At 42.9% G+C, this 20,360-nt stretch overlaps 1 protein-coding gene across 3 annotated transcripts; it reads right to left on the minus strand.

The window, feature by feature from the left end:
- Positions 1-219: 219 nt before the first annotated feature.
- Positions 220-19,989, minus strand: LOC131106441 (mitogen-activated protein kinase kinase kinase 12-like). Of its 3 annotated transcripts, none has more exons than XM_058055511.1 (14): positions 19,676-19,989; positions 17,527-18,061; positions 11,923-12,103; positions 10,779-10,970; positions 10,549-10,707; positions 8,020-8,178; positions 7,820-7,928; positions 5,702-5,811; positions 4,794-4,910; positions 4,557-4,694; positions 3,102-3,816; positions 2,957-3,024; positions 1,733-2,033; positions 220-948 (listed from the first exon to the last, which is right to left on the minus strand). In XM_058055511.1, exons 2-14 carry the CDS (start codon positions 18,035-18,037, stop codon positions 862-864), a joined length of 2,847 nt encoding a protein of 948 aa, XP_057911494.1. In that variant the 5' UTR covers positions 18,038-18,061; positions 19,676-19,989; the 3' UTR covers positions 220-861. The 3 variants fall into 3 exon arrangements, with proteins under 3 accessions (XP_057911494.1, XP_057911495.1, XP_057911493.1); XM_058055512.1 differs by having other exon boundaries at positions 1,733-2,030; positions 11,923-12,106; XM_058055510.1 differs by having other exon boundaries at positions 11,923-12,106.
- Positions 19,990-20,360: the final 371 nt, after the last annotated feature.

Genomic DNA, 20,360 nt, shown 5'->3' on the forward strand with positions numbered 1-20,360 from the left:
GCACAATTTTGATCAGAATACCCTTCATAAAAATATAGAACTTAAATGGATAACATCAAATAAATAGTATGTATTAAATAATGCATAATAAACAAAAATCCAAATGTCATTTTATGAGCAATTGTGAAAAGTGAGTAAACTGAATAAAATTGTGCTTTTCTTAGTTATGCAAGTGAGTTAGCATCGTGACGGCATGGATCAAATCTGCCATCGTTATCGTGTTAACGGTCCCTCAGTGGGTTGCGACTCAACCATAAAATATTCAATAGCATATACAATATTTCCACAAGCATGCTCTTTCATAAATAAAAAAAAAACAAGACTTATATACACCAGCTTGCTTATGAAAAACATTTCATTTCAATGCGAGGCTGCAAACAGTGAGTGACAGGACACAAACGGATATATTGCTTCTTGTTTGTTTCACGTAGCTCCCTCCCTCCCTTACTTCCTTCCTTCCTTTCTTCCTTCCTCCGCACCAATATACATTCATCTCGCAATAAATAACAATAAAAAAACACACAAAAAGCTTCATGTAGAAACGTCAGCACCTTGAAATGATACAATCTCACGCCAAAACATCGACAATGTAAACATTCTTTGCTGCAACACAATAAATAAGTGCATCTTGTTTTCACAGGCTATGACACTAAAATCAATCTTCCATCATAACAATAAAAAAAAAAAAAGCCCTGATTGGATCTCAGAATGATCACATGACACAGTTACAAAATGACACACACACACACATATCGAGGAAGGAAACCTGATGAGTTGTTCTGTCCGCTCACATAGATTGTTCACTTCGTCTGTACACGAGGCATTCACTGACCTCGTCCACTTGTCAGTGCATGTTTGTTTTCACCAGTTCGTTGATGTCTGGCTGGGCTCCGCGATGCCTGAGTGGTCTAACTCGGCGCTGTCGCAGTCTGAGTCGTCGTATAAAGCCTAAAAACAAAAATAATCAAACTATCATTTAAAGACACACTGAACACATGTGTTTATATGATATTACACTGTATGTACAGTGTTTATGATTGATTATTTAGCATTCAGGAAGCAGTTGGGCAACCCTGACCTTTGACCCCTCCTAGTCTTGTGTTGATCATTCATTCATTATTTACCGCTTTTCCTCACGAGGGTCGTGGAGGGTGCTAGAGCCTATCCCAGCTGTCTTCAGGCGAGAGGCGGGGTACACCCTGGACTGGTGGCCAGCCAATCACAGGGCACATATAGACAAACAACCATTCACACTCACATTCATACCTATGGACAATTTGGAGTCACCAATTAACCTAGCATGTTTTTGGAATGTGGGAGGAAACCGGAGTACCCGGAGAAAACCCACGCATGTACGGGGAGAACATACAAACTCCACACAGAGATGGTTGAGGGTGGAATTGAACCCTGGTCTCCTAGCTGTGTGGCCTTGTGTTGATCAATGGTTGTAAAATCAATTGTGTTAAGTGTGAGGACGCTTGCTAGGAAATGAATGGGCACCAGGAACATGAACCCGTCCGACCTTTGACCTCTCACAAACAACTTCTGTCGGACATCAAATCAATCCAATCCTGTGTGGAAGTGGTACGTTTTTGTCTTCTTATTTGCCCTTCTTGCTCACTCTGTTTGAACCCTTTTCTTAAGTTTACAGCATGGAGTAGAGTATATGAGGGTACTAGTACTAGTACTAGTAGTAGTATTTGTGCCGTGGTGATAGTAAAAATGAGCCTACCTCGTAGTTGAGCTCATGCCCGGCCAGTTGGGTCTTGACGTGGCGGATGGCAGCTTCCTTTTCAGACAAACCGTCCGAGGCCAGCTGGGTCGGGTCGGATGGGTCGGCAGGAATCTCGGAGCCCTGGGAGAGCAGGTCGTCGCTCTTGTCGTCCAGGCGCTCATCGGTGTTGGTGCTGACCACGTCGGGCGTGCCGCTGTGCGAATGGTCGGTGGTGTTGCCCTCCTCGCCATCCGACACGGACAGGTTCTCCGAGCTGAACGTGGACAGCGACTGGCATTTGCTCATGCTCACGGGCCTCCTTAAGAACGACACAGCACTCCTGTCATATACCGTAGACAAGTGGTCTCAAACACGCGGCCCCAGGACACTAGTTTGAGGCCCCCGCCTTGATATGAAAGTTTAATGTTAGTGCGGCCCGCGCAAGTTTGATATGGATGCTGTATGGTATCATGTACCCAGAAAAAATTATTACGTTTGATTAATGTTCATGTTAAAGGTTAAATAACTGTTAATAGTTATCCTCCCTATCCGTGTGGAAGTGGTAAGTTTTTGGCTATTTAAGTTTAAAGGAAATAACTTGAAGGCTACCGTTTAGGTCGCTAGCTCTCTAGTTTGCGAGTTAGCATGTGTCTCAAGACCCTGCAGTTGCGCAATATGTTGTAAATAAAAAGACTATAAATGTGACTGTAGTCGTGTTTTGTCATGTCTACAGGGCTCTAATAATGCTTCGTTCATTTTAATCTGAAAAAATAATTTGTCTACCCACCAACTATATGTGGTTTCTTAAGTTTTTATTATTTGCCGTTTTATTATTATTATTATATTTATTTATTACTGATTGATTGATTTTCTTTATTCTTGATTTGTTTATTTATTTTTCATTTTATTTTGTGCAGAAAAATAAAAATTAAGATATCTGAGAACAGTGGAATGTTTTATCAGAGCTTTTATTGTAGAAAATTGAAACCAAAGCAAAGTTTATTAATTTTTCGGTTTTTAATAAATATTTTTTATTTAAAAAAAAATATTTTTCCGAGCTCCAGTGGCCCCCAGGTAAATTGAGTTTGAGACCCCTGCTGTAGACCGTCTGTCACTAGCGTCTTTAGCATGAAGGTACTTAAGGTACTATCTTTATTTTTTCCGCCATCTTTGTCGTCAAAAAGTTTTAGCTAGCTGACTAATTGATTAAGGAAGGGAAGTTTTGCAGCGTTGAACACTCACCATCTTCTGGGCAGCTCCACTTCACTGTCCACCTCCCCTTCCTCTTCTTCTGACGACACTCCACGTCTCTGAGGGGGGCGGGACATCAGTATAAAAACAGCCAATTGAAGGAACTTTCTGGGAATCTGTCCAGGGTCGGTCTTACCTGGCTGCGAGTGACCGCCGCCCTGTACAGCAATGCCGAAGGCGTGAGGCGCTGACTCCTAGGCGAACGTGTAATCACCATCCCTTCCTCCTTCTCCTCGCCATCCTGAGGAACACGAGGGCTTCCCACCGTCACTGAGGCCCTCCCCGCGGCCGCGCCCCTTCCGCACGGAGAGTCGGGGCTGCTGGAGAATGGGATTGAGGCGGCATCTTCGCTGGGCGTGTCGCTGCGCGGAGGAGTTTCCGCCAATTCGTCCGTCCCTACGCTCACATCCGGTCCCGCCTTCAGCCCAGCGGTCCCCGTGTCTTCTTCCAAGCCGGCTGAGGCGCTCTGACTGCCCGCTCGGTCCAGGCCGGGCCTCATCTGCCCCTTCCTCCTGCCCTCGGCTTCCAATGTGGTGGTAATGAGATCAGGGCTTGAGGAGGACATCTTCTTGAGCAGCAGGTCGTGCTGCAGGCCTCTGAGGGCGGCACTGGGGTCGAGGCGCTGCTTGCTGCTGGGGACAGACGAGGTGGCGCTGATCATGGCCAAAGAAGAAGAGAGGGTGGCTTTCAGCTGAGCCAGGTCACCGCTGCTGCCTTTGCCCGCTTTCCTGTAGCGAGGTTTCCCTCGGCGGGAGCGGCCGGGGGACGTGGAGCCCTTGGTGGGTATTGTGACCTGGGTCATGGAGGAGTCCAGTTTGGGGAGAATGACCTCTGACTTCAGCAGGTCCGGCCTGGAGAAGAGAAGGGACACACTTCAGACAAACAGAAAAATATACAAACTTTTTCAGTGTTCCGATTTTCTACAATAAAAGCTCTGATAAAACATTCCACTCAAATATCTTAATTTTTATTTTTTCTGCACAAAATAAGATGAAAAATAAACAAATCAAGAATAAAGAAAATCAATCAATCAGTAATAAATAAATATAATAATAATAATAAAACGGCAAATAATAAAAACTTAAGAAACCACATATAGTTGGTGGGTAGACAAATTATTTTTTTCAGATTAAAATGAACAAAGCATTATTAGAGCCCTGTAGACATGACAAAACACGACTATAGTCACATTTATACTCTTTTTATTTACAACATATTGCGCAACTGCAGGGTTTGAGACACATGCTAACTCGCAAACTAGAGAGCTAGCGACCTAAACGGTAGCCTCCAAGTTATTTCCTTTAAACTTAAAAAAGCCAAAACCTACCACTTCCACACGGATAGGGAGGATAACTATTAACAGTTATTTAACCGTTAACATGAACATTAATCAAACGTAATAATTTTTTCTGGGTACATGATACCATACAGCATCCATATCAAACTTGCGCGGGCCGCACTAACATTAAACTTTCATATCAAGGCGGGGGCCTCAAACTAGTGTCTTGTGGGCCACATTTGGCCCGCGGGCCGCGTGTTTGAGACCCCTGACTTAGAGCAAAACCCGACTTGCATAACATTGTCGACTCACCTCTTGCTGTGTGATGGCAACTTCTGAGGCACGTTGCGTTTCTTCATGAGTTTCTCCATGGAGTTGGAGGAGGCTGATTGTCTGGAGCTGTGGTGCTTGAAGCAGCCTGGGTACTTCTTGTCCAGCGACTGTTCTCTCCTGATGTTAAACACATTCACTTGATGCCATGTAGATGAAACATTGTTCCATGATAAGTGTTCTTTACTTGATGTCGTTAGTCAACAAAAGGTTCCCTACTTGAGCAGCTCCTTCTCCTTGATCTCCAGCTGCAGCATGATAGCGTTGAGCTCCATGTAGAGATTGTTAGCTCTCTCCAACTTCCTCTCGTAGTGCTCCCGGATGTCCAGGGCATGTCTGGGTGGAGAGGAAACACAATCATTTTCCCTTCAGGGGTCGCCATAGCAAATGAATCTCCTCCATCCAACCCTGTCTTCTCTCACACCAACTACCCTCATGTCCTCCTTCACTACATCCATAAACCTCCTCTTTGGCCTTCCTCTACGCCTCCTACCTGGCAGCATCCTTCGACCAATATATTCACTATCTCTCCTCTGGACATGTCCCAACCATCTCAGTCTGGCCTCTCTGACTTTATCTCCAAGGCCTCTAACATGTAATGTCCCTCTCCTGATCCTATCCATCCTGGTCACTCCCAATGAGAAGCTCAGCATCCTCATCTCTGCTACCTCCAGTTCTGCTTCCTGTCTTTTCCTCAGTGGCACTGTCTCGAGACCAATCGACATGGCTGGTCCCACCACAGACCTGATACTAGACCTTAGACTATATACTGTACATACACTCCTTTACTGGGATTACTGAACTATGTAAGAATAAACAGCACACTATGTTTATTACTGTGGTTGCAGATTATTATTACAGCAGTCACTTGATTGTAAGTGTTGAGCCAAAATCAAAGGAGAATGTCCAAATTAAGATAGCAGGAAGGTTTGGGTGGGAGGGTGAGTAGTTGTGGGGCGTTTTATGGCCATACAAGTTACTCACAGTCCTGCTGCACAAGACTCTGATTAATTAAAATTCCCATTCTCTTTTATGGATAAGATGAGCATTAAAACCTGATAATTTCCAGAGATTATTTATGACGTCTTGTGGTTGTATCGATGCCTTTAGTGACACGGGACTCTAACCTCAGTTCCTCCCTGCGTCGTTTGATGAGCTCCTCATCCAGTCTATGAAGACACGTGCCCTCGGACTTGATCTTCTCAAAGTGGTGCCTGACCTCGTCCCTCCACTCCGCCTAAAAGCAAAACATTAAAACATCGCAATGAGAGCAGATCCAAAGTACTGAGGTCACAAAGACCCTTCTTGTTATTCTTGTAACCATAAATAACAATGGACTGTTAATACAAATGTAATAACACTGTAATAACACTGCAGTTTCCAGAAAGATTAGGAATCCTCTACATCACGGAGCAAAAGCCATTTAGGCGATTAATGCTGATCGATACTCAGGGACCAGAGGTGAACAGGAGCTGACATGCCATGAACATGCATAAATACAGATACATTTGTGCAGAGTGTTGCATCTGATACCAGTCCAAGCAAGGCGGTCACAGAGATGTGTGTGTGTGTGTGTGTGTGTCTGTTTCTTTCTGTGCATGAGTGATGCTCTTCTTATTAAGCTAATGGACTCTATGTGCACTCTTCAATATGGCCAGGCCCCTTCTTGTGCGCTCTCTGCTCCACACCATTAAAGAAATCAATACACTCCAGCAGCGGCAAATACTTCTTCCCTGCGTCACGACAAAAATCCATTATGGGGCAAAGAGAGGAGAGAAACTGGGGAGGACTGAGAGGTGGGTGGGAGGTACAGGGAGAAATAAAGGATAATGGAAGGAGAGTTGTGGAGGTTTTGCAGCATGACCTTTAAAAAGAAGGAAGAAGTATTGCATGCTTATTTGAAATAGTTTTCCCTTGGACTGCATCCCTCGACACACACACACACACTCCTCCGCCTCCTGCCTGCCACCAGACTTGAAATGACAAGAGGTTGGCCAGGAATCAGCAATTTTCAACGTGGCAAACACAAACACAAAGAAACAGCATGAACAACAACAGCAGCAGTGCGTTATGGCTGAAAAGGAAGCTCATCATTAGCGGGCTCCCAGGAGATCCTGGGTGTGGGGGGGAGTGTGGGGGTTCTTATGTGAAGCTGCAGCAGACTGGAAACAAATGTCACGCCTTTGATAGAAAATGATGAACACTTCTCGTGGATGAACATTTGTCAGCCCCAAAAAAAGTCACTTTTAATTCATTATTGTGGTTCTGTGTTAAAAGGGATGCACAGTAATTAGTATAAGACATATTTTGGGGGAGTTACGTGTGCATGGATGTCGCTTTTTGACTTTTTCGTGCAAAAAAAATCACTCTATATCACTTTGTATCACTCTATAAGACAAAAACAATGGAGGAGAATGAGTGTCATCTGCAGCAAAGTGGACTCTGTGGACTATAATACTGGTAAGCTAATGTTAACATGTGTGTATTTGATTCATATTTATATCTTCATGTGTTATAATGTGTCAACAAATCTGCTCGACCAATCAGCAACCAGCAGTATTTTAGCAGAGCCTTGATGAAATACGGTAATAACCCTAATGACTGCAGTCATCCCTCATTTATCGCGGTTAATTGCTTCCAGATCCAACCACGATATGTGAATTCCCTTGAAGTAGGATTCTTTATTTATTCATGGAATATTTTCATAGTTAGAGCATATAGAAAACCTGTTTTAAAGCATTATTAGACCCTCTAGACATGAAATAACACCCCTATAGTCACTTGTACACTTACTTTTTCATACCACTGTAAGTGTAAAATATATCTGAACCTTTTTGAATTTCTCACATTTCTACATAAAATCACCATCAAACGTGATCTGATCTTTGTCAAAATCACACAGATGAAAAAACAGTGTCTGCTTTAACTACAACCACCCAAACATTTATAGGGCTTCATATTTTAATGACACCTAGTGGCTGACACCTAGTGGCCAGCGTAGTAGAGTACTACCGCAATGGCGCAGTAAATATTGAAACAGGAGCTGCTGTCAGCGACAACGCAAACCAGTCGCCGGCAATCTCCACACTGCTAACCATGCTAACACTCAGCAACTCTACAGTAGCTAGCTGACATCATACTTGTTTAAGTATTTAAGTAACTTTCTACAAAATTCTAGCAGCAAGAGCATTGCAAATATATTTGTATTACCTGATAATAAAATATTTATAGCAAGAAATATATACCTGCGACTGGAAGTACGTTTCTTGTGGGGTGGACAAGATGTCTGCTGAAGCAATGTCCAGATGCAGGAGAATCTGTCTAAAGGAAGGTCTGTTTCTTGGTTTGCAGTTCCTGTTTTGGGACAGAACATTTACTTTGCTTCTTCTTCTTCACTTCTTTGACATGATCTAAAAAACCATGCATCATATGGGCGCCTGCTCACCAGGATTGCCTCAAGAGCAGTTTGAAGCTATCAGGACAGCTGTCAGGGACGGGCAGCTGCAGGCTGTTGTTGCCCACTCCCCAGATGATAGCCGAGGAGTCCACGTCTTTGTAGGGCACCTCTCCTGTCAGCATTTCCCACAGCACAACACCAAAAGACCTGCACACACACAAAATGTTATTTATTTCCACAAAAAGCTGTGCAGAGGCCAGATGAAAGGCGGCATTACCTAAATGTCACACTTTATAGAAAATGCATACTGACTTCCTGTCGCTGTTATCTATAATGGACACTTTAAAACCTACTTTCTTCTGTTTGTCTAACGAATAAGGAAATATGAAATGCCAAAAAGTCACTGAGCCCCAGGGAAGGTTAGGAATCTAAGGGGAGCCTGCTGTTGGCGTCTCATGGGGTTGCCATGGCAACAACGTGTCAAGGTTTCCAAAAGCATCACTTGCCCGGTTGCGGCACCCAGGTGGTGTGTTTATATTGGTAGCCTGTTAGAGCCTGCCCTTGTAGCAGGGCCAGGTTTGGTCTACTAGCTGTTAAATGAGTCTTAAGTCAATTTAACATTAAACGTAGTAAGTAGTTAAAAACAATTGGAACGCCCGCATTGGAGAGAACGCTGGGGGGCCAGCCAAGGTCCAAAATACCCATCCAGAACTGAGTGGAAAGTCTTTACGTCCATGAAATAACCTCATACATCATACAGGATTTGCTGACAGTACACTAGCTAGTGGTATGGAGGATCATGTCAGTATCCTCTTGAGTGGACCAGCCAGGCCCACGCCTGTCAAGTCTCTCGTTTTCCCAGGGAAACTACCGTACCGTCCTTATTTCCTTCGGGCCTGGTGGAAAGACTGAAATTTCCTAATAATTTCAGCAACATTCCCCATAATATAAAATAAAAATCAGGATGTGTTGGATGTGTTGTTAGCATTAGCATCGGTGCTTATGTTGTGTGTAGTGCTAATTTTGCTGCACATTAAAACAATCATGTCTATATGATCAATGTTTATTCCAAGCTGTGTGGCATGAAGACCTGGGTTCAATTCCACCCTCGGCCATCTCTGTGTGGAATTTGCATGTTCTCCCCATGCATGCGTGGGTTTTCTCCGGGGACTCTGGTTTCCCCCAAAAACATGCTAGGTTAATTGGCTACTCCAAATATTCCATAGGTATGAATGTGAGTGTGAATGGTTGTTTGTCCATATGTGGCCTGTGATTGGCTGGCGACCAGTCCAAAGTGTACCCTGCCTCTCGCCTGGGATAGGCTCCAGCACGACTGCAATCCTCATGAGGATAAGCGGTAGAAAATTAATGAATGTTTATTCGAGACAAGTTTTGCTCCTTCAGCTTCACAGATGTCTGTTAGTCAAGCTACAAATGTTTACCATTGCTATAGTTGCATTCACCATAAATTCAATGTGCTTTATACCTGTAACATTAAAAAACAAACTGTTCCTTTGTGATACTTTAATTAAATTTCTACTGATTATTCATGAGATGTTGCAGCCTTTTACACTAATGTGCATTTGGCTTTTTTTGCACACTGCTGTATTTATTTGTTAGTGTAAACCAGTGCTTCTGAAATAGTAGAGCGTACCCTACTATTTGGGGGCATGGTGAGCTGTCAGGGGGGCCATGAGAGGCAAGGGGGACATTCAGTAGTGACTTCATCCATGCTTGAACGATGCGGAATGATGCCGATGCCAGCAACTTATAAAGTAGTGTGTGTAGTTTGTAAGCTAACTCTTCCAGGTGAAAAATTTGTCACAGCATGCAGCCCGATTGGATTCCATAATTGACACCACATGGTGACAATGTTATTAAACACACCTTTAGTGGACTGACTGTAAAATTTTAGCAACATTGGTTGAAAAACATGGCCACCAACAACTGGTGGGACCTAACAAGTAATTGACCATTTGTCTAATGATGATCAAACTTGGAGGATATCTGGATTACATACACACTAGTGCGTCTTCCAAACATTTTGCCACAAGCTATTAGGGGCACCACAAATGTCATGTGAAAGAAATAGGCAATTACAATGCATATCAAGTGATTTACATCCATTAAGGTCCAAGTATATGGTATGCAAAGGTGATGTGCTCTCCTTCTGCATGGAAGAAGCTTTTTTAATCCTATTTTCACCTCTCTGCTAATGCACTGTTGGCCGGGGGCCAAAGCAGCCGCAGGATTGGAAGGTTATTCCAGCCTCTCCTGAGCACTGCAGCATCTGGCAAATCAATTATTAAATTAGCCAGCGTTCCTTTTTACGATGCGAGCAAGAGTGATGGAGGGATGCGGGGATGTGAAGAGGGAGGGCGAGAGGGTTTAACACACAGGGCACCCCATCACATGAGGCTGGGAGCCTATAGAATTTCTTGTAATGAGATCTTGTCATAGATTTTCTTGAAATAAGATCCCTGCACTCTGTACTGTAGTAGGCTCCAACCAATACTATTGCATGTTGAGTCACTGACATCTGAGATGGATCAGGTACGTAAATAAACGGTTACCTACCAAATATCCACCTTCTCTGAGACAGGCTCATTCCGTATGACCTCAGGGGCCATCCAGGCCACCGTACCGGCAAAGGACATCTTGGTGCTTTTGTCGCTCAGTTCCTTGGACGTGCCGAAATCTGAGATCTTCACTGCATCATCGTAGGTGATAAGAATACTGAAAGAAAGCAGCGTGTTTGTTAGGTTGGTCTAGAGTTGGCTCGGTGATATCACAAGCCAGTCGCTCACTTTGGTGATTTAAGGTCTCGGTGGATGATTTTGTGGAGGTGAAGGTAATTCATCCCGCCAGCGACGCCCATAGCCCAGTCCATCAGGAGCGATGGGGTGATCTTCCTGCCCGCTCTCAGCACCTCGTAGAGCTGGCCCTGGGCACAGTACTCCATGATGATGCAGTAGCATGGAGCCTGGGTGCAGATACCTCTGTGGAAAGCAAGGTTCAACAGTTAATGCACTCTTTTTTGTTTGTTGTGATGTGTTTACTTTGTTGAATAGAATAAGACCACAAGTAATTGAGAGACATATAAAATGTGTGTTTTGACACTTTAACTCAAAGCTACATCATGTGATCAATTCAAACTACTCACTTACTACCCACAGTACACCCAAAAAATAACACAAAAAGTAACATGTGCGACACAAAACATAACAGCATCACATGGAGGGTATTGATTTCACTAATATAGTACATAACCATATAGTACAAAACTGTTTATAATAATTAATAACCCACAAGGCATGCTGGGCAACTGTGTGTGTGGGCTTATGGGTTATACATGTAGTATGAAATTGTATTTGTTTTGCATTTATACCAGTGTGCGATCATCTATTCCGACACTTATTTTTGGTTGCACTGTGAGAGAGGGAGGCATTTGGATGGACAAACTCCGGTTGCATATAAAGAATACCCCCTCAAGAAAGTTGAGGTCTGCCTCTGACAACTTCCTGTCAAACTCAACCTGTAGCGATGTAGGGTAAATGAAATGAGAAGGGTTTTCTACCAATAAGCGATGTAATTATGGAGCACAAAATGGCAGTTTTTCCACAAATAAAGAAATGATTTGATAAAAATCTGGGGTCACGAATATGTGACTATCTACTGTATATTTTGCAACCCGCCTATTTCACACTGCCTGCACCCGGACAATGGACCTTCGGAATGGGAGCCAAGAGCGCTGACCATTGGGCCAAGAGCCCGGACTGTCAACCCAGTGTTCAGCGCAGCTCTTAAGGCCGAGGTGAGGTTTTACATGAAGAAGAAAAAATCCAAACACATTCATATGATATTAATATGTATTTTTCTATTCATTAATCCCCATTGGAAATGTCCAACAGGGAATATTTTCAAGTGCAAGCAGTTGACTTTTGCACTTACTTGAAGGTGATGATGTTGGGGTGTTTGAGCTTGCGAAGGTGCTTGATGTCTGTCTCTTTTATGTTTCGCACTTTCTTCACGGCCACTTCCTGTCCGTGCAATTTGCCCAGAAAGACGGCACCCTGGGCCCCGCTGCCGACCCACTGCAGGTCCGATATCTCCTCGAAAGGGACTTCCCATGCTTCTGAAAACAGGACGAATCAAATTCAATGTCACTTCAAGTCTTAAATACATTACTTGATCATTAAATTTGTATAAGAAAAGCACACAGCTCTGAACAGTAACATTAGCACACTAGTGCTAACACAACAAGGGGAGGTGTCCTGGCTGGTCCATTAATATAGACTGCTAACGTAGGTGATCTGGGGGGGTTCTATGGCAATTATCACAAGCAAGAGGACTACCAATGAATCCAACATAATTGAGGAAAGGGATGACTACTATTTTACCAATGGCCTGTTATTTAATGCACATATAGCAGCAATCTGGATGTTGCTTCAGTCACCAAATGCTCACTACGCCACTACACGGGAAGCTAAATAGCTAGCTAATGAGAGCTGTGGTTGCTAACTCTATGCTACTCTCACAAGTCACAACGCTCAGCCTTAATCTCATAATACAACACACGGCACTACAAAGTTAAATTCCAATTGGACATATTTGAAGGTATTTCTAAAAAGTATGGCTGCAACTATTGATTAGTTTCTCAATTGATTAATCTGAAGCTTGTGGCTTCGATTAATTGAGTAATCGGTTCAACCCTTGAACAGGGGTTCCTAAAGTGCGGCTCATGGATCCATTCACAGCCCACAGCTGTTTTTTAATTGGCCCTTGGCACATTCTAAAAATACAACTAAACAAGAAAAGTGAAAAGTGGAAAAAAGAGCCATATATGTACAAGAATAAAGACGTGACAGTAAGAGAGTAAAATCATATAATAAGAGAAAACTTCGTATAAAGTTGAACAATTAAAGGGAAAAAAGTCTTCATCTGAGAAACTCAAGTTGCAATTTTTTGGAAAATTAGGTTAGCTAAAAGTTTTAATGTTGCGTCATAAATATCATGAGAACAAAATGCACAAGATGGAAGTTGCAATATTTATAAACATAAAGGAAAAACAGCAAAAAGTGTAATGTAAGAAGAAAACATGCATTGTCATTTGTTGTTGAGCCTGCAAGCACATAATTGAAGGCGCTATCTTGTATCCTTCAACCTCACACTAAACTCATGTTCCAAGTGAGTGCTGTGGCGCTCTTAATCTCCTGTGTGTAATTCTCCATCAGCCTCCCAAATCCTGCTTAGTACCTTTGTGGGGCTGGCGTGAAACAAGGGTGCAACACCGGGATGTGGGGGAGTGGATGATAAGATTTGAGAGGCTAATGTAGATCTAGTATAAAGGGGCAGCAAGAGGATCCCCTGAAGGGGTTGGCCAAAGACAGGCTGTTAATGTGGAGGAGGAAAATATCAAGTACAGCAGGCCAGCAAGATTCAGACCCATTTGTCATATTAATAGGGATGGTATGAATGATTAATGCTTTCCATGGCTAATGAGCCCGTCACTATTTTTGTGATAGATCTCCACTGGTCTGCTTTGTTTGGTAAATGGAAAAAAATGGAGGCCGGGCCGGTAGATTTTTTTTTGAGTGAATAAAAGACCTTCCATTCGCTCAAGACTGGTCTTTGTCGCACTGTATCCACTCTACCTACCTGCCTCCCATTTTGTTGTTGTTTGTGATGCAGATCCAGGAATCACAATCCCCATCCTCACTATATTTTCCTTCATTTTTCAGGGAATGAAAGACAGTATTTAAGTGGAACAGGGTTATTTTGATTAATCAATGCATTGATGCTTGACAATTTGGTTGATTGTGTGGAACTGATTGTTGATTAATCGTGCCTTGAAACAATTGAGACGATCAGAAGAGGCACTCAGGAAAAATAACATGATGTCAGCTAATACAATACAACGCTGGCACGGAAACAGGAGTTCAGCAATGAGAGTGATTCTTTCATCTCACTAAGGCAGGGGTGTCAAACTCAATCACACCAAAACTAAAGCCTACTTTAGGTTGTGGGCCAAACTGGACACTACCCCACTAACACTTGTATATTTCTCTATATTGAAAGTACTAAAAACCTTCTTGTCCTTTTAACCAACATAACTGGAGTGTTTTTGGCCAGTGCACGGACACAGATGCTGGTTTGAAGTTGCCAAGATGAAAGGACATGCCCCAATAAATCCAGGCTGAAAAAATAGTAGTTACTTTAGTCAGATTTGGAGAAAATAACTCATGAGCATTGACAACTAGATAAGATGAGTTTGAATCTCCGTATGAGCATCTGTGTGGAGTTTGCATGTTCTCCCCGTGCGTGCGTGGGTTTTCTCCGGGTACTCCGGTTTCCGCCCACATTCCAAAAAACATGCTAGGTTAATTGGTGACTCCAAATTGTCCATAGGTATGAAATTGAGTGCGAATGGTTGTTTGTCTATATGTGCCCTGTGATTGGCTGGTGACCAGTCCAGGGTTGCAGCAAAATAATGTGTTTATTTTGTTGCACTGTAATGTAATTATTTTTAAATTATTTTCTGCATGTAAAACTATAATTAAAGGGGACCTATTATGCTCATTTTTCGACCCTTTGTATTGAGTTGTGGACTCCTATAAAGCAGCTGCACACAATAACCCGCACAGAAAACTGTCTAGATCTTCCAGAATCTGCACCTATTCCGGCTGTATTTCCTTGGATTTGTGCTTCCTGCCAAAATGGTCTGTTTTAATTTATTCCACCCGCGGCTCAGGGCACACTGCTGTGATTGGTCACACGCCCAAAATGCTTCCTAACTACGAACAAAATCCACTTTCTAGTATAGTGGATATAGGAGTTGATAATAAATGAGAGCTAATTGGAGAGATAATTGAAAAGTGTTTTGGAGCAACTGGCAGCTCATGATTTCCTGGCTGGAGACCCCTGGAGATTTTTGGGGCAGAGAGCATATCTGGCTTACGAAGTCTGCTCATCTGTGACATCACAAAGGAACAGTTTTACCACGCCCTCTGAAACCAAGCGTTCAGAGGCATCCCAAACTTCTTACAGGGCTCACTTCCAAATGCGCAAACCTCATTATCTGAAACTTTGGCATGGTTTAACAGGAGAATACAACATTCTAACTACATTTATAGGTCAGAAGAGTGGAAAAAGCATAATAGGTCCCCTTTGATATATTTGAGTGTCTGGAAAGGATTACCAATTTGCTTTGGTTAGAGTCCGCTTTGGATTAATAACATTAACCAAGGGCAGAACTGTATTTATAAATCATTATCAACTAACCAGCAAGCAGCAAAATTTACGGGGTCACAAATGCTGAAATGTGCGGAGATCCACACACACATGTATTTATTCAAGACCATTATGGGGCACAATTTTGTCTACATATTGGACAGCGGCAATATGGGAAATGGGAACCAAGTAAAATATTTAAAAAATATATATTTCATGAGAAATCGAGATAATAAAGTCAAACGACCATCCCCATAGTGCTGATCCAAATGAGGATAGTTTGACCTTGTCGAATTATCATTTTTGTTTGTGAGGCTATGAGGTGCAGATGCATCAGCCGTGATAACAGCTCCGTATAACAAGGAGCAGAAAGACAATGAAGGAGGAATAGGAGGGGGTGGTGGTGGTGAAAATCAAATATAAAAAGGAGTCGTAAAATATCAGGCCACCATAAAGACAAGGGCAGATATAAATCTGCCACCAGCATGAGTGAGTGATGTTGTCACGTTGTGTTTATTCCTCTTCCAGTTTGCCGTCCTCTGCCACTTTATTGGCTTGGTTATTAAACGTTTCTATTTGTGGCGTGTGCGTGCGAGCGCATGCGTGCACGTGTGTCAGGTTAATAGAGATGAGAAGCAGAGAGGGTCAGAGCGTGGCCATGCATTATGCATGAGGCAGCTTTGGCAAGAGGAGTCCCACGGGAGCTCTGTGCTATTGTAGTGGCTGCAGACATAAACAACACAGCGTCAGAGGGGGGCCGGCTTCATTAGAGGGCTGCAGTGGGAAGGAGAGAGGGATGGAGGGATGGAGGGAGGTGGGGCGGGTGGCAAGCAGGCGGACACATGGGCTGGGGGGTGGTAACTATCAGGGGGAAAATAAGCCCTTTGCAGCTTTGATAGAGCTTCCCTTGTCTGACCGGGTCTAATTCACCTCAAGGAAAAGTGTTTGTTTACAGCATGGCCTTTGTAGAAGTCACTCCACTACCTACTGTTTAATGAAATTCAACTGGGGGGTATTATCATTTCATTAGCTGAATTAACGCTTAAGACATCCTGGGAACAATTTGTGCCATTCAGTTATTTATTGTCAAGCCTGTGTTGAACGAAAAAAAGGCCCATTTTACATAAAATATTTATTTTTAGGACATTTGTTCCTTACATTTGCCTAAAATGGCAATGCTACACAATCTTAAAAGGCAATACTCAATATTTAAATATCAATTACTGGTTTTCAGATTATTTTGTATTTGTACACCAGACGGTATAGCCTTTTCCCATTCAAAGCATGCAGCAAAATTTCACAACCTTCTGCAAAGGTGCCTTGGTTGTGTGTGTCTCTATGGATATTTGGAATAGTGTATATGTAAAAAATAATCTGTGAATTTATATAAACACACAACCCTTTACAGGTTTTATGAATATTTCAGGCACAATTTGTTTGAAAGGTGGAAAAAAATACAAACAGATTACATTTTTGCAGATCCTTGGTGGTGTGATGGTACGTGCTTCTGGCAACCACAGACAGGGAAAAGCCGAAAGTGAAAAAATATATATGTATTGCATATAGTGTATTCATCCATTGACCCATCTCTGGGTCTAATAATCATAATTATAATATAAATATTTTTAATATTATTATATTATTTATTCATTCATTCATTTTCTACCGCTTTTTCCTCACGAGGGTCGCGGGGGGTGCTGGAGCCTATCCCAGCTGTCTTCGGGCGTAAGGCGGGGTACACCCTGGACTGGTCGCCAGCCAATCACAGGGCACATATAGACAAACAACCATTCACACTCACCTTCATACCTATGGACAATTTGGAGTCGCTAATTAACCTAGCATGTTTTTGGAATGTGGGAGGAAACCGGAGTACCCGGAGAAAACCCACGCATGCACGGGGAGAACATGCAAACTCCACACAGAGATGGCCGAGGGTGGGATTGAACCCTGGTCTCCTAGCTGTGAGGTCTGTGCGCTAACCCCTAGACCACCGTGCCGCCATTATTATATTATATTATTTTTTATATTATATAAATATTATTAATATAAGTATTTAATATATATATTTTAAATACTGGAAGTAGAGTTCTGTACACGTACTGGCCTTTAAAATCATGCAAAATACAAAAACTACAATTATTAACTGATATGTGTATTTTTAAAGCAGTAGAGTAGTTCATACACCTGTTTTTTTAGGCTGATATTTTTTGGCTCAAATGTGTGAGTGAATTTTCAGGACCTTTAAAGGTTGAAAGGTGGCTTATATTTGAAGTAGATCATATTATGCCGAATGGGAAGCAAGACACAAGGTAGTAAACGTACCGTCCAAGTCATGCTTGTGTTCCGTGGAGTACGCCTTCCCGATCATAGTCCAGACAGGTCGCAGACAGCCAAACAAGCCCTCCAGAAAGCCTCCTCCCCCTCCAGTAGACTGGCACTGCAGTCTGGCGTTGTCCGCATCGCTCCGGACCGCGTTGCCAGCGTCCGTCCCCGTCCCCTCTCCCTCTGTCCTTGTGGGACTGCCGTCATGGTCGTGGAGCTTGAGGACACTGTTGGCAAAGTGCTCCTGTTGTTCTTCGCCTGTCGGCTGGTTATGCCCCGGCGTCTGCCCGTCCCCGCCTCTTCCTCCACCACTGCCACCGCCTGGCTCCACTGTGCCCCCCGTGTCTATGGAGAGGACGTTACGAAGAACGCACTGGGTCGGCGTCAGGTCCATTTCAGGGGTACAAGGTGTTTCGGCATCGAGCCGGCGGAAGGACGGGGGGTCAGAGAGGGGGGTGTTGAAGCCAGAGAGAGATGGGGAAGGGGCACGTGGTTCATGAACGAGGGCCATGAGGGACTCGGACGAAGAGGCAGCCTTGATGAAAAAGACGGATGAGGGGGATGTGTTAGAAATATATTCAAGGTCAAATAGTTGTCAACAATGGATGTAGTTCCATTAGAGGTCACATTTGTAGCCATGTTTCTTTTTGATAATACATTTATATATAATATTTTATCTTGATATTGTATTTCTATTCTAGACATAGTACGTCTTATTTATGTAATGTACATTATTTAAACTTATTTATACCAACCATCTCTTTACCAGTGTATGTATGTACAACTCAGCATTACTGTATATCACTGGTGTCAAACTCAAGGCCTGGGGGCCTGATTGGGAAAGCTACGTGGTTTCATGTCACCTGTCAAAGCCTGGAAATCAGACACTTTCCTGATAAACAATCTTGTCAATTTTGCAAGGGAATTTACGCTGCAAATTGTGAACTCACTATGTTACAGATAGAAGGTCTAAGCTTTGTTGTCAAACCCCATTTAAAACCTTTAAAACATTTTTTCTTTGAAAATAGGCCCCTGTAGAAAACACACCTCATTCACCACAAGTTGGTAAGAATTTATAAATACGTGGTAATACAGGTAATATGTACAGCATACATACTATATACCACTGTTGCTTCACTGACAATGTTTTTTTTTTTATCAAGCTCTGAGATTTCACACTTTTGGCCATTCTTGAACACACCATTCAACGCGACTCTGATTCCATCTGTTCATCATCTTCTATTATAATTCATTAGTGTAAGTAGCTATACATTTTACAAGTCATACTAAGTAGTTTGTGAGGCATATTTGAAGAGAACTGAATGTAATCTAATAATTCAAGCAGTTAGTTGTATTGCAAATGTTGATCTGAAATCAAGGAAAAGGTCATCATCACCAGCAGGAGCGAGCACGGTGCCAAACATAGACATTTTTATGGGTACATCAATTAGTCGCGTTTTTTGCCGTTTCCGTGCGGTCCCGGACCTAACCCCCATGAAAAGTGGGGAACGACCGTATTTGAATTTCATGCTTGGAACCATGACTTTTGTCAGTAAATATAAGTATATATACAGTATAATATATATATAATATATGGTATTGGAGTGTATTAGTATACAGCATATACTGTTGTATAACCAGACATATGACTCATACTGTTGGAACACAGTACCGGTGATTGGCATTTAAGTCTAACAGAAGATATCCAGTAAACCATTTAAGGAGGACTGTTGATCATATATGTATGTGCATCTCACATCCGATGCTGTTGCCATGGCATCCAAGTGTCTACATCTATACATCAATCTTGCACACACATTTTACACTGGCACACACACACATAAATCATAACAAATGATCTACCATTTTCTTTCAAGCCACCATATAGGAGAGACACATCTGGTACCACAGATACTTCACAGTGCTTGCTTAATGGCTCTTGCAGTTTTATTGCAGCAGGGGGTCCTCCATATATGTGTGCGTGTGTGTGTGTGTGTGTGTGTGTGTGAGCATAACTGACAGCTGTACCTACACCCAAACACACCATTGCTGCGTCCGTTAGTCTAATAGTAATAGTGTTGGATGGTATATGCTAACACTATACGTAGGGCCGCCCTCCTCTTGACAAGAAAATAAGAATGTCTCCTACCTCAGTGTTGAGAGTCCATCACTGGAGAGCCAAATTGTCTTTTGGTTGCCAAATAATAGTAGTAAAATTGTTGGGAAAATAGTGCTTATGTCGTGGTTGTCAAAATCATGCTAGTTTCATCATCCTCCCCAGCATTCGACAAGCCGCCGTGACGTCTCTCCCAAAAACTCCTCAGTTTTATTCCGTTTAAAACTTGGTTCTTGAAAAATGCTCGCTTCCTACGCCTCCTTTTCCATTCTCCATCCTCTGAGGAGGCTCCGCGCTCACACTCGGGATTATATACGGCGACACAGATAGTAAGTAAACAGCACCGAGGAGAGTGCAGGAGGAGAAGTCCGGAGGCGGAGCCAGTGGATGCTGACGTCCAATCAGAGGAGAGCTGGCTCGTGACGTTTGCATGGAGAGCAGGTACCGCTTGATGCGAGCGTGAGGCTACTCTTAGGCAAGGAGGGGGTCAGCTGGTATGTGAGGTGATCAAGATGATGTCATCCACAAAGCGTGCAGCATTTGACTGGACAGGGCCGTTAAATCCTTTTCAAGCCCTATTAACGCCCACTGGATGGACTTTAATTGCTGCATAATCCTCTGCCACATGAAGGAAGGATGTTTTATATCATTACCAGTTCCTTTTGACCCATTTTATTCAGACAAGAGCAGCACAATGTCTGGTACAATCTAATGAGAT

This window comes from Doryrhamphus excisus, chromosome 18, assembly GCF_030265055.1.
Source record: "Doryrhamphus excisus isolate RoL2022-K1 chromosome 18, RoL_Dexc_1.0, whole genome shotgun sequence".
Classification (NCBI taxonomy): Eukaryota; Metazoa; Chordata; class Actinopteri; order Syngnathiformes; family Syngnathidae; genus Doryrhamphus; species Doryrhamphus excisus.

Excerpts from the sequence above, each read along its gene's own strand:
- LOC131106441 (XM_058055510.1), bottom strand. The coding sequence starts at position 18,037 with ATGGCCCTCGTTCATGAACCACGTGCCCCTTCCCCATCTCTCTCTGGC. Across the intron at positions 3,817-4,556 it reads TTGCCATCACACAGCAAGAG|GCCGGACCTGCTGAAGTCAG; the intron begins GTGAGTCGACAA and ends TCTCTTCTCCAG. Across the intron at positions 3,025-3,101 it reads CGGCGGTCACTCGCAGCCAG|AGACGTGGAGTGTCGTCAGA; the intron begins GTAAGACCGACC and ends CGCCCCCCTCAG.